Source organism: Bufo gargarizans, chromosome 6 (genome assembly GCF_014858855.1).
Source record: "Bufo gargarizans isolate SCDJY-AF-19 chromosome 6, ASM1485885v1, whole genome shotgun sequence".
Taxonomy (NCBI): domain Eukaryota; kingdom Metazoa; phylum Chordata; class Amphibia; order Anura; family Bufonidae; genus Bufo; species Bufo gargarizans.
The window spans coordinates 42,347,029-42,362,682 of record NC_058085.1 but is presented as its reverse complement, the minus strand read 5'-3'; the positions used below and the strand labels follow the sequence as shown (position 1 = coordinate 42,362,682).

Sequence of the window (15,654 nt, the reverse complement as noted above, 5' to 3'; positions counted from 1 at the left end):
TTTCTATATATAATATACAGGTCGGGGAGGTTATTATGACGCCCGGTGTCTTTCTATATATAATATACAGGTCGGGAGGTTATTATGGCACCCGGTGTCTTTCTATATATAATATACAGGTCGGGGAGGTTATTATGGCGCCCGGTGTCTTTCTATATATACACTATACAGGTCGGGGAGGTTATTATGGCACCCGGTGTCTTTCTATATATAATATACAGGTCGGGGAGGTTATTATGGCGCCCAATGTCTTTCTATATATACACTATACAGGTCGGTGAGGTTATTATGGCACCCGGTGTCTTTCTATATATAATATACAGGTCGGTGAGGTTATTATGGCACCCGGTGTCTTTCTATATATAATATACAGGTCGGGGAGGTTATTATGGCACCCGGTGTCTTTCTATATATAATATACAGGTCGGGGAGGTTATTATGGCACCCGGTGTCTTTCTATATATAATATACAGGTCGGGGAGGTTATTATGGCGCCCAGTGTCTTTATATATATAATACACAGGTCGGTGAGGTTATTATGGCGCCCGGTGTCTTTCTATATATAATACACAGGTCGGGGAGGTTATTATGGCGCCCAGTGTCTTTATATATATAATACACAGGTCGGTGAGGTTATTATGGCACCCGGTGTCTTTATATATATATAATATACAGGTCGGTGAGGTTATTATGGCACCCGGTGTCTTTCTATATATAATATACAGGTCGGTGAGGTTATTATGGCACCCGGTGTCTTTCTATATATAATATACAGGTCGGGGAGGTTATTTTGTCGCCCGGTGTCTTTCTATATATAATATACAGGTCGGGGAGGTTATTATGGCACCCGGTGTCTTTCTATATATAATATACAGGTCGGGGAGGTTATTATGGCGCCCAGTGTCTTTATATATATAATACACAGGTCGGTGAGGTTATTATGGCGCCCGGTGTCTTTCTATATATAATACACAGGTCGGGGAGGTTATTATGGCGCCCAGTGTCTTTATATATATAATACACAGGTCGGTGAGGTTATTATGGCGCCCGGTGTCTTTATATATATAATATACAGGTCGGTGAGGTTATTATGGCACCCGGTGTCTTTCTATATATAATATACAGGTCGGTGAGGTTATTATGGCACCCGGTGTCTTTCTATATATAATATACAGGTCGGGGAGGTTATTATGACGCCCGGTGTCTTTCTATATATAATATACAGGTCGGGGAGGTTATTATGGCACCCGGTGTCTTTCTATATATAATATACAGGTCGGGGAGGTTATTATGGCGCCCGGTGTCTTTCTATATATAATATACAGGTCGGGGAGGTTATTATGGCACCCGGTGTCTTTCTATATATAATATACAGGTCGGGGAGGTTATTATGGCACCCGGTGTCTTTCTATATATAATATACAGGTCGGTGAGGTTATTATGGCACCCGGTGTCTTTCTATATATAATATACAGGTCGGGGAGGTCATTATGGCGCCCGGTGTCTTTCTATATATAATATACAGGTCGGTGAGGTCATTATGGCGCCCGGTGTCTTTCTATATAATATACAGGTCGGGGAGGTTATTATGGCACCCGGTGTCTTTCTATATATAATATACAGGTCGGGGAGGTTATTATGGCACCCGGTGTCTTTCTATATATAATATACAGGTCGGGGAGGTTATTATGGCGCCCGGTGTCTTTCTATATATACACTATACAGGTCGGTGAGGTTATTATGGCACCCGGTGTCTTTCTATATATAATATACAGGTCGGTGAGGTTATTATGGCGCCCGGTGTCTTTCTATATATAATATACAGGTCGTGAGGTTATTATGGCACCCAGTGTCTTTCTATATATAATATACAGGTCAGTGAGGTTATTATGGCACCCGGTGTCTTTCTATATATAATATACAGGTCGGTGAGGTTATTATGGCGCCCGGTGTCTTTCTATATATAATATACAGGTCGGTGAGGTTATTATGGCACCCGGTGTCTTTCTATATATAATATACAGGTCGGTGAGGTTATTATGGCGCCCGGTGTCTTTCTATATATAATATACAGGTCGGGGAGGTTATTATGGCACCCGGTGTCTTTCTATATATAATATACAGGTCGGGGAGGTTATTATGGCGCCCGGTGTCTTTCTATATATATATAATACACAGGTCGGGGAGGTTATTATGGCACCCGGTGTCTTTCTATATGTAATATACAGATCAGTGAGGTTATTATGGCACCCGGTGTCTTTCTATATATAATACACAGGTCGGGGAGGTTATTATGGCGCCCGGTGTCTTTCTATATATAATACACAGGTCGGGGAGGTTATTATGGCGCCCGGTGTCTTTCTATATATAATACACAGGTCGGGGAGGTTATTATGGCGCCCGGTGTCTTTCTATATATAATATACAGGTCGGGGAGGTTATTATGGCGCCCGGTGTCTTTCTATATATAATATACAGGTCGGGGAGGTTATTATGGCGCCCGGTGTCTTTCTATATATAATACACAGGTCGGTGAGGTTATTATGGCGCCCGGTGTCTTTCTATATATAATGCACAGGTCGGGGAGGTTATTATGGCACCCGGTGTCTTTCTATATGTAATATACAGATCAGTGAGGTTATTATGGCACCCGGTGTCTTTCTATATATAATACACAGGTCGGGGAGGTTATTATGGCGCCCGGTGTCTTTCTATATATAATACACAGGTCGGGGAGGTTATTATGGCGCCCGGTGTCTTTCTATATATAATACACAGGTCGGGGAGGTTATTATGGCGCCCGGTGTCTTTCTATATATAATATACAGGTCGGGGAGGTTATTATGGCGCCCGGTGTCTTTCTATATATAATATACAGGTCGGGGAGGTTATTATGGCGCCCGGTGTCTTTCTATATATAATACACAGGTCGGGGAGGTTATTATGACGCCCGGTGTCTTTCTATATATAATACACAGGTCGGGGAGGTTATTATGGCACCCGGTGTCTTTCTATATATAATATACAGGTCGGGGAGGTTATTATGGCACCCGGTGTCTTTCTATATATACTATACAGGTCGGTGAGGTTATTATGGCACCCGGTGTCTTTCTATATATAATACACAGGTCGGGGAGGTTATTATGGCGCCCGGTGTCTTTCTATATATAATATACAGGTCGGTGAGGTTATTATGGCGCCCGGTGTCTTTATATATATAATATACAGGTCGGTGAGGTTATTATGGCGCCCGGTGTCTTTCTATATATAATATACAGGTCGGTGAGGTTATTATGGCACCCGGTGTCTTTCTATATATAATATACAGGTCGGTGAGGTTATTATGGCACCCGGTGTCTTTCTATATATAATACACAGGTCGGGGAGGTTATTATGGCGCCCGGTGTCTTTATATATATAATATACAGGTCGGTGAGGTTATTATGGCGCCCGGTGTCTTTCTATATATAATATACAGGTCGGTGAGGTTATTATGGCACCCGGTGTCTTTCTATATATAATATACAGGTCGGTGAGGTTATTATGGCACCCGGTGTCTTTCTATATATAATACACAGGTCGGGGAGGTTATTATGGCGCCCGGTGTCTTTATATATATAATATACAGGTCGGGGAGGTTATTATGGCGCCCGGTGTCTTTCTATATATAATATACAGGTCGGTGAGGTTATTATGGCACCCGGTGTCTTTCTATATATAATATACAGGTCGGTGAGGTTATTATGGCGCCCGGTGTCTTTATATATATAATACACAGGTCGGTGAGGTTATTATGGCACCCGGTGTCTTTCTATATATAATACACAGGTCGGGGAGGTTATTATGGCGCCCGGTGTCTTTATATATATAATATACAGGTCGGTGAGGTTATTATGGCGCCCGGTGTCTTTATATTCCAAAAGAATTGAATAAAAGTGATCAAAAAGTCTAACACACTCCAAAATGGTATCAATAAAAACTACAGATGAAGTGAAAAATAAAAAATGGCCTGGGGCTGAAAGGGTTAAGTAACAGGTCTCCGGGACCGTGTGCCGTTTCCCATACAAAGGTAACAGCAGTAATAATAGATGTGCGTTTCTTTTATAACTGATTATAGAAGGGGGGTGGGGGGGGGGGAATGAAGAAAACAGACAATGGGGGTCATTCTTAAAAAATAAAAATAGCGCCACCATTGATTTTCCATGCTTTCTTAATTGCCTCAGTGCATCTAAAATAAAGAAAGAAGCAGCTTTACAAAAGGGCTTCATTAAAGACTAATTATTGTCCCTATAGCTCCTATGCAGACTACGTGTCGCCATGGTAACAGACAACAAATAAGCCTTGTGTAGTCGGATCATGTCCAGTAGTTCTACTTTCTACAGTCTCTCCTCACCTTCCTGAAGACATATGTTAGGAAGAAGTGGGGGACAGAATGTATGACTGCAGGATCCGACTACACAGGGTTTGTTCGTTGTCTGTTACCATGGAGACGCATAGGTCAGCACTGAAGCTGTAGAACAATAGAAACATTTTATTACGCTCTATTTCAACAATTGCTTCATTTTCATTATAGATGCACTGAGACAATAAAAAAAAAATGGCGATATATATCATTTAAAGGGGTTGTCCAGGAGCTCACTATTGACGGCCTATCCTCAGGATTGTTGGGCGTCCGACACCCCGCACCGATCAGCTGTTCTGCAGTAACTCTGCAGCAGGAAGTTGGGTATTGAAGTGAATGGGAGCTGTAGTAACCAGATCCATCCACTATACAATGGATGGCGCTGTGTAGTTCTAGCACCAAAGCTACTTCTAAAGAGCTGATTGGCTGGGGTGCAGGGAGTCGGACCCCCTCTGATTAGATATTGACAGTCTGTTCCAAGTATAGGCCATCAATAGTAACATTTTTTAAACCCCTTTAGGACTATGACAACCCAGGGGAGTTCTGTATGTACACTCATATGCTCTGTATGTACACTCATATGCTCCATATAGAAAAACTGCAATTTATGCTTGTTGTCAGTGAATAGAAGCAATCTTGCTTACATCCTGAGGCTGGAAACCTGCACAGACCTAATACTTCTTACGTCTGATGGTTTGTTACAATGTATCTATCTATCAATGTATCTATCTAAATACCTCAGCAGCCCAAACCTTGTCCTGATTTTTGTTACAATGTATCAGTGCAGGTAACATGCATCACACCTACAGTCTAGACTAGATAGAACTGTAACAACCCAAGTATTAAGCCAGTACAAGTACTCAACCCACTGGAGTAATTCCCATTTACTGACAGCAAAATAGTGCAGATTTTATCCAACTACAGCCTGATCATTATTGTTAAGATCTCTGCTTGCGGTGAACAGAATTGTTCTTTCTTATATCCAGAGGGTGAAACCTGTGCAGACGTCAGGTCCACCAAAGCAGACGCCGCTCTTGTTAAGATTCTGATCACCTGCAGCCGCCACTAGGGGGAGCTTATGTGCTTACTGCATATTGCTGAGCGCAGTGTACAGAAAGCATGCCGTGAGCTCCCCCTAGTGGGGGCTGCAAGCAGACAACAAGTCCTCATTTCATTCTATACCTAGGCAGAGGGTTTGGAGCTCTGTAACAGAAAACGGAGCTGTGACCGCTATATAGAACTTAATCAGCTCATCATGATGGGGCTAAAAATGTACCAAACAAACCAAATCACAAATTCATCTTACCTCCTGCCCGTCGCTATCGTAAAATGTAATTTCAGGCAGTTTACAGAGCAACAACACGGAGATAATGACCGTAATTAGTGCTAATGATCGCGTGTCTCATGACAGATTAGAAAAAAGAAAACAAACAGAACCTGAAGAGGACAGTGACATGCCTCCGTAAATCATTGCATTCCCCACACAATAACAACTCTGCAGCATCGTCATATAACTCCATGTTGTTCCGTTCCTCAGTTATTCTTACTAGAAGTTTTATTAATGAATTTGAAACTAAGGCCCCTTTCACACGGGCGAGTATTCTGTGCGGATGCGATGCGTGAGGTGAACGCATTGCACCCGCACTGAATCCGGACCCATTCATTTCTATGGGGCTGTGCACACGAGCGGTGATTTTCACACATCACTTGTGCGTTGAGTGAAAATCGCAGCATGCTCTATATTGTGCGATTTTCACGCGACGCAGGCCCCATAGAAGTTAATGGGGTGTGTGAAAATCGCAAGCATCCGCAAGCAAGTGCGGATGCGGTGCGATTTTCACGCATGGTTGCTAGGTGACAGTCTATTCACTGTATTATTTTCCCTTATAACATGGTTATAAGGGAAAATAATAGCATTCTGAATACAGAATGCATAGTAAAATGGCGCTGGAGGGGTTAAAACAAAATAAAAAAAAGTTAACTCACCTTCTCCTCTTGATCGCGTAGTTCCCGGTCTCTTCTTTAATGATGAGCTGTGGGCTAAAGGACCTGTGGTGATGTCAGATCACATGCTCCATCACCATGGTGATGGACCATGTGATTGGAGCATGTGATCTGACGTCACCACAGGTCCTTTAGCCCACAGCTCATCATTAAAGAAGTAAAGAAGAGACCGGGAACTACGCGATCAAGAGGAGAAGGCGAGTTAACTTTTTTTTAACCCCTCCAGCGCCATGTTATAAGAGAAAATAATAAAATCTTCAGAACATCAATCCCAAGCCCAGAACATCAATATCCAATGTTTGGGTACCAAACATGCGCGATTTTTCTCACCCGAGTGCAAAACGCATTACAATGTTTTGCACTTGCGCAGAAAAATCGCGCATTTTCCAGCAACGCACCCGCCTCTTATCCGGGCCAAAAATATGACGCCCGTGTGAAAGAGGCCTAAGTGTTACAGTTTGGGGGTGTCGTTGCACAGTCTGATACTGTCCAATAAGGGCCATCAGTGTCAGATTGTGCAGAGACCCCCCCCCCCCCAAATGTTGTAAATTAATAAAAAAAAAAAAAAAAAACATTTTTAGTCGGAATACCTGAGGAACAAAACAACATAGAGTTATATGAATGGGAAATGCAAGTGGTTACTAAAACAGGGGAGGCGATAGGTCCTCTTTAAGGGGGCATTTCAGTAATAAGCTCTCTCTATCCCACTGGATAGGGGATATAACTTAGTCAGTGGGGTCCCCCACCAATCACAGGAATAGGGGGTCGCAGTCAAGCATGTGCACCGCCATTCCATTTATCTCTATTGGGCTGGCGGAGAGAGCGGATTACGGTGCACAGTGTGATTTCAGTGATATCGCGCAGGCTCAACCACGTTCTTGCGAATGGTGGGCACCCCAGTAGTTGGACCCCTGCGTACATCTAACAGTTATCCTCTATCTAGTAACCAGAATAACACCTTAAAGGGGTTGTCTATCTTGGACATCACTAGGATATGTCCCCAATGTCTTATAGGTGCGGGGCCTACCTCTGGGATCTGCACCTCTCCGCAAAGTGACGGAGGGTGCACCGCGAAGGCTCGGCTATTTTCGCAAGCCTCATAAAAGTGATAGGAGCAGCAGCTGCACTTGCCATTCATTTCTGTGGGTCTCCCGAAAATAGCCGAGCCTGGCGCTCGGCTGTTTTTGGCTGCTCCATAGAAGCCAATGGAGGGAGGCTGGGCATGCGCAGTGCTCCCTCACTTTGCGGTGTCCGTTCTAAGGATAGGTGCCTGGTGATATGCCCCCAAATGTCCAAGATGGGACTAACCCTTTAACTGCCATGAAGAAGAGACCAGTGGGGACCCGGGAAGTGTTGATGCAGGAGTGGTGAGGGGTTTTCCAAAGGCGGCCTCATAACGTGGGGTCTTGCCATAGCATTGAGGGGGTTAGAGCTCCACTGTAGAGAGGAAGCCATTGGTCCTATACCAGGGACATGAAGGGGAACTCTCCGTGACAACAGCACATCACCCGCTGCATGGACGGTGTGTTGCTAGGCAACATCCCATGCTAATTCCTTCAGGCAGAAGGAACAGCACTGGTTTCAGACACAGGAAGTTCACTGGAGTTCCCCTTTAAACTTTCTTTTTTTTTTTTTTACCTTAATTGGGTTCTCTTTATTAAGTAGGTAGACATTCCGCCTATGGACTTTCTCCGTAATCTCTCGTGCGAGTTGATAGGTGGACTCATACATGGACAACCTGCAACGAAAATATAATCTTCATCAGTCGTTTAATAAATTCACATACCCCGAGCCTTCACCAGTTAAAGGCACAGTACCCCCAATATATGGACCAGCACCTGCTGAAAAAACGGAGCCCCCTATCTACCGGATGCAGCGTGTGCCTGTGGCCTAAAGGGTTTGTCCAAGGACGACAATTCATCACTGACCCAACAAGATAGAAGATAAGTGTTTGATCGGGGGGGAAGGGGTCTCCCATGGGGGTCCCACGTGCCCTGCTTTACTGTAGTGGCATCAATCATACGCGTTGCCGCTCCATATATCTCTATGGGAAGTGCGTATGCTCAACCGCTGCTCCAGTCTAGTGGGGGACATGGTCTTCACTCTGAAGAGCTGCTGCGTCTCTGCACAAACAGCGTCGGATATTGGGGTGACCGGAGCTCACCCCTTAGTGTTCAGGTTATACGATTGGGCGGCACATCAGGGGCATGACCTGATTTATAATAACCTGCATACGCCATGACAAATTGTGGAAAACACGCGTGTGCGTCGGAGCCCTGCCGCCATGTGTACACAATAAATAGTGAATAAGAGCAGTGGAAAAAGGACAAGATAGCACACAGCAACACGCTATTAAAGGGACTGTCCAGATCCATATAAAATAAGCTTAAAGGGGTAGTCCCAAGCCAGGGGATAAGTATCTGATCAGTGGGGGTCCGACTGCTGGGACCACCAACCAACGCAGCGATGTGTGTGTGCTCCATTCATCTCTATGCGACTGCCAGAGAGCAGCCGAGTACAGAGATCAGCTAGAGATGAACGGAAAAGCAGCATGCGTGTTCGTCCGCCGCTCCGTGCACATAGGGGGGGCACAGGACCCTGTTCTCGGAGCGGACACTGTGGATAAAGGTGTCTGTTTAAAGGGGTTTTCCAAGACTTTGTAACTGATAACTATTCTCTGGGACAGCGCCATACACTGTATAGTGGCCATGCTTGGTATTGCAGCTCAGGTCTATTCACTGGGACTTAGCTGCTCCTAGGTCATGTGACCGATGAACGTGATGTCACCGTGCTTACAGGAGCGCCGATGCCTTCTCAAACAGGTGATCGGCGGGGGTCTGACATCCTGCGGATAGGTCATCAGTTTCTTCTCTGGGAAAACCCCTTTAAATGCTGGGACAATCCCTTTAATGACTGTATAAGGGAACACTGTAGCAGGTTTCTAATATACTTTTAGTACAGAACAGTCGCCATTTTTCGAAACCTATGCTTGCGATCAGCGAACGGCAACATTATTTTCTTCTAACGGGTAAAGGTGAAGCCAAACCATCTCACAGCTGAGGGTTTGTAACAATGAGCTAAACACATCAGTGGCACAAATCTCTCTGTGGAGCGGAGTTTGTTACAATGTATCAGCGAAGGTGAATTGCATCAAGCTGCTCACAGAGAACAGTCTACAATGGGCAGAACTGTAACAAATCTTCATCTGTGAGGAACAGAGGGTTTGTGCCGCTTCCCACTTACAGCAAGCAGAGATTTTGAAAACGAGGAGGCGCTGAAGCTTAGAGCCTGTTGGAACGCTGCAGATGATTCCATTATACAAGTCACCCCATTACATAACTTATCTGCCACCCAAAGGATAACTGCCTGATTGGGGGGAGGGGGAACTGCTGGGACCCCGTTCTTGTGATCGGCCGGGGCCCCAGCAGTGTTCCCCCATTTGAATGAAGCCGCTGATATGCGTGTGTGTCCACTGCTGCATACCGCTCTAGGGACGGCCGCAGATAGCAGCACCATTCAAAGGAACACGGGCCCCGTTCTCATGACTGGCGGGGGCCCCAGAGGTTGAACATAAGACACATCCCCTATCCTGTGGGCAGCAGATAGGTGGTTGTTATGGGACGACCCCATTAAGTTGGCCATAGAGTTGGGATTTTTGATGGGGTCTTCTGGTAACAGATAGATAGATAGATAGATAGATAGAGACATGAGACAGACAGACAGATAGATAGATAGATAGATAGATAGATAGAGATATAAGACAGACAGACAGACAGACATGATAGATAGATAGAGATATAAGACAGACATGATAGATAGATAGATAGATAGAGATATAAGACAGACAGACAGACAGACAGACATGATAGATAGATAGAGATATAAGACAGACAGACATGATAGATAGATAGAGATATAAGACAGACAGACAGACATGATAGATAGATAGAGATATAAGACAGACAGACATGATAGATAGATAGAGATATAAGACAGACAGACAGACATGATAGATAGAGATATAAGACAGACAGACAGACATGATAGATAGATAGAGATATAAGACAGACAGACATGATAGATAGATAGAGATATAAGACAGACAGACATGATAGATAGATAGAGATATAAGACAGACAGACAGACATGATAGATAGATAGAGATATAAGACAGACAGACATGATAGATAGATAGATAGAGATATAAGACAGACAGACAGACATGATAGATAGATAGAGATATAAGACAGACAGACAGACATGATAGATAGATAGAGATATAAGACAGACAGACATGATAGATAGATAGAGATATAAGACAGACAGACAGACAGACATGATAGATAGATAGAGATATAAGACAGACAGACAGACATGATAGATAGATAGATAGATAGAGATATAAGACAGACAGACATGATAGATAGAGATATAAGACAGACAGACAGACATGATAGATAGATAGAGATATAAGACAGACAGACAGACATGATAGATAGAGATATAAGACAGACAGACAGACATGATAGATAGATAGAGATATAAGACAGACAGACAGACATGATAGATAGAGATATAAGACAGACAGACAGACATGATAGATAGATAGAGATATAAGACAGACAGACAGACATGATAGATAGATAGATAGAGATATAAGACAGACAGACAGACATGATAGATAGATAGAGATATAAGACAGACAGACAGACATGATAGATAGATAGAGATATAAGACAGACAGACATGATAGATAGATAGAGATATAAGACAGACAGACATGATAGATAGATAGAGATATAAGACAGACAGACAGACAGACATGATAGATAGATAGAGATATAAGACAGACAGACAGACATGATAGATAGATAGATAGATAGATAGATAGATAGATAGATAGATAGATAGAGATATAAGACAGACAGACAGACATGATAGATAGATAGAGATATAAGACAGACAGACATGATAGATAGATAGAGATATAAGACAGACAGACAGACATGATAGATAGATAGAGATATAAGACAGACAGACAGAAATGATAGATAGATAGAGATATAAGACAGACAGACAGACATGATAGATAGATAGAGATATAAGACAGACAGACAGACATGATAGATAGATAGAGATATAAGACAGACAGACATGATAGATAGATAGAGATATAAGACAGACAGACAGACAGACATGATAGATAGAGATATAAGACAGACAGACAGACATGATAGATAGATAGATAGAGATATAAGACAGACAGACATGATAGATAGATAGAGATATAAGACAGACAGACATGATAGATAGATAGAGATATAAGACAGGACAGACATGATAGATAGATAGAGATATAAGACAGACAGACAGACATGATAGATAGATAGAGATATAAGACAGACAGACATGATAGATAGGAGATATAAGACAGACAGACATGATAGATAGAGATATAAGACAGACAGACATGATAGATAGAGATATAAGACAGACAGACATGATAGATAGATAGATAGAGATATAAGACAGACAGACAGACAGACATGATAGATAGAGATATAAGACAGACAGACATGATAGATAGATAGAGATATAAGACAGACAGACATGATAGATAGATAGATAGATAGATAGATAGATAGATAGATATATAAGGCAGACAGACATGATAGATAGAGATATAAGACAGACAGACATGATAGATAGATAGAGATATAAGACAGACAGACAGACAGACATGATAGATAGAGATATAAGACAGACAGACATGATAGATAGATAGAGATATAAGACAGACAGACAGACATGATTGATAGATAGATATATAGATAGATAGATCTGTGGACTTGTCCTTCACTGATGAGATGCAGATCTGTTACCATCAGTCACACCAAAGTCCCAAGAAAATGGTCCCCCCCAATCCCCAGTGTATGGCCAGAGAACAATGACACCGGGGTACAGGAGAATGAGGTGACGATACATAGATATCACCAGCAGCACGCATTGCTGGGACTTGTAGTGCATCAGGCAGAATACATGACATGTACAGACAAGGCTCCGGGATGATACTGCTGCACCCACCAAGGATCCATAGCTGCTGCAGGGAAGAGCGACACTTCCTGTTTGTATCACGTGGCAGACGGGTCCTCCTGCGGGTCAGAATAGTGAGCGCGGATCGCTCCTGGTCTGTGAGGACGCGGCTCTATATACCGCACAGCCAGGGCAGTCTGAACAGAGGCAGGCGTCTCTATATACCGCACAGCCAGGGCAGTCTGAACAGAGGCAGGCGGCTCTATATACCGCACAGCCAGGGCAGTCTGAACAGAGGCAGGCGTCTCTATATACCGCACAGCCAGGGCAGTCTGAACAGAGGCAGGCGTCTCTATATACCGCACAGCCAGGGCAGTCTGAACAGAGGCAGGCGTCTCTATATACCGCACAGCCAGGGCAGTCTGAACAGAGGCAGGCGTCTCTATATACCGCACAGCCAGGGCAGTCTGAACAGAGGCAGGCGTCTCTATATACCGCACAGCCAGGGCAGTCTGAACAGAGGCAGGCGTCTCTATATACCGCACAGCCAGGGCAGTCTGAACAGAGGCAGGCGTCTCTATATACCGCACAGCCAGGGCAGTCTGAACAGAGGCAGGCGTCTCTATATACCGCACAGCCAGGGCAGTCTGAACAGAGGCAGGCGTCTCTATATACCGCACAGCCAGGGCAGTCTGTACAGAGGCAGGCGGCTCTATATACCGCACAGCCAGGGCAGTCTGTACAGAGGCAGGCGGCTCTATATACCGCACAGCCAGGGCAGTCTGTACAGAGGCAGGCGGCTCTATATACCGCACAGCCAGGGCAGTCTGAACAGAGGCAGGCGTCTCTATATACCGCACAGCCAGGGCAGTCTGAACAGAGGCAGGCGTCTCTATATACCGCACAGCCAGGGCAGTCTGAACAGAGGCAGGCGTCTCTATATACCGCACAGCCAGGGCAGTCTGAACAGAGGCAGGCGATACACATCCTGCTCTATGGATTTAGCTTTGGTAACCGCCCAGTGGCCCTGGTTTAATGGGAATGGTCTCCAAGCAGACACTGTAGAACTACAAGTCCCATGCTGTGTTGTAGTTTACCAAGGGCTGGGGGGCACTGCGGTAATATTCCTATATTAGGGGCTGGATTATTAACCCTTTAATTGCTGGGACATTTTATGTGTGCATTATAATATAGTTTAAGCTGCGCAGTCAGTGGGGCAGCATCGCTGTAGAATGATGTTATCACCAGGGGGTGAAGGTGATATTTGTCATAAGGTTGGGGCCACACGGCGGTCTTACGACCAAAGACCTCCATGTAGCAGGGCAGCCATGGAACTAAAGGGGGTCGCTGTGTGATGCACAAGTTGCCATCATTCCAGAATCACAAAAATTCCAGCAGTGATTTTTCTGGGGATTCTGGTTCCAGGGCTGTGGGTCATTTCCGTTGCTGTAGCACTGCGCAGCGGGCTTTGGTCACGGACGAGTGTTACCGTCAGAAACCTAGAATGTGTCGGCAGATAAGAACCATTTGGCCCATCTAGTCTGCCCAATATACTGAATGCTATGGATAGCCCCAGGCCCTATCTTATATGAAGGATGGCCTTATGCCTATCCCATGCATGCTTAAACTCCTCCACTGTATGTGCAGCTACCACTTCTGCAGGAAGGCTATTCCATGCATCCACTATCAAATCACATGCCAAAAAAATGTGTGATCTGTGGGGGGAAGAGGGGGTCCAACCAATGGACCTCCACCAATCCAATACTCAGAGGCTTCCCTAATTTTAGTGGATAGGTGGCTGCCATGTGCTAGGTGTCTGATCTGGGGTGTAATATAATGTAATAATTGGTCTGGTCTGTGGTCTGATACTAATGTAGCAGTCTGGTCTGATACTAATGTAGCGGTCTGTTCAGACCCTAATGTAGCGGGCTGGTCTGATACTAATGTAGAGGGCTGTTCTGATACTAATGTAGCGGGCTGGTCTGATGCTAATGTAGAGGGCTGTTCTGATACTAATGTAGCGGGCTGGTCTGATACTAATGTAGAGGGCTGGTCTGACACTAATGTAGCGGGCTGGTCTGACACTAATGTAGCGGGCTGGTCTGACACTAATGTAGCGGGCTGGTCTGATATTAATGTAGTAGTCTGGTTTGATATTAATGCAGAGGTCTGTTCTGACACTAATGTAGCGGGCTGGTCTGATATTAATGTAGAGGGCTGGTCTGATACTAATGTGGAGGGCTGGTCTAATACTAATGTAGCGGTCTGGTCTGATACTAATGTAGAGGGCTGGTCTGACACTAATGTAGAGGGCTGGTCTGATATTAATGTAGCGGGCTGGTCTGACCCTAATGTAGCGGGCTGGTCTGATACTAATGTAGCGGTCTGTTCTGATACTAATGTAGAGGTCTGTTCTGATACTAATGTAGCAGGCTGGTCTGATACTAATGTAGCGGGCTGGTCTGATACTAATGCAGCAGTCTGTTCCGATACTAATGTAGCGGTCTGTTCTGATACTAATGTAGCGGGCTGGTCTGATACTAATGTAGAGGGCTGGTCTGATGCTAATGTAGAGGGCTGGTCTGATGCTAATGTAGCGGGCTGGTCTGATACTAATGTAGAGGGCTGGTCTGATACTAATGTAGAGGGCTGGTCTGATACTAATGTAGAGGGCTGGTCTGATACTAATGTAGAGGGCTGGTCTGATACTAATGTAGAGGGCTGGTCTGATACTAATGTAGCAGTCTGGTCTGATACTAATGTAGAGGGCTGGTCTGATACTAATGCAGCAGTCTGTTCCGATACTAATGTAGCGGTCTGTTCTGATGCTAATGTAGCGGGTTGGTCTGATGCTAATGTAAAGGGCTGTTCTGATACTAATGTAGCGGGCTGGTCTGACACTAATGTAGCGGGCTGGTCTGACACTAATGTAGCGGGCTGGTCTGACACTAATGTAGCGGGCTGGTCTGATATTAATGTAGTAGTCTGGTTTGATATTAATGCAGAGGTCTGTTCTGACACTAATGTAGCGGGCTGGTCTGATATTAATGTAGAGGGCTGGTCTGATACTAATGTGGAGGGCTGGTCTAATACTAATGTAGCGGTCTGGTCTGATACTAATGTAGAGGGCTGGTCTGACACTAATGTAGAGGGCTGGTCTGATATTAATGTAGAGGGCTGGTCTGATACTAATGTGGAGGGCTGGTCTAATACTA

General features: G+C 44.5%; 1 protein-coding gene across 1 annotated transcript in view; it reads right to left on the bottom strand.

The window, feature by feature from the left end:
- Window positions 1-12,550, bottom strand: part of STX8 (syntaxin 8) — a 236,878-nt gene extending 224,328 nt beyond the window's left edge. Inside the window, exons 1-2 of the mRNA XM_044299901.1 lie at window positions 12,491-12,550; window positions 8,045-8,144 (exon numbers count right to left, since the gene is read on the bottom strand). Of these exons, the coding sequence (XP_044155836.1) occupies window positions 8,045-8,144; window positions 12,491-12,501 (111 nt within the window). The 5' untranslated portion in view covers window positions 12,502-12,550. The remainder of the gene's footprint in view (window positions 1-8,044; window positions 8,145-12,490) is intronic.
- Window positions 12,551-15,654: the final 3,104 nt, after the last annotated feature.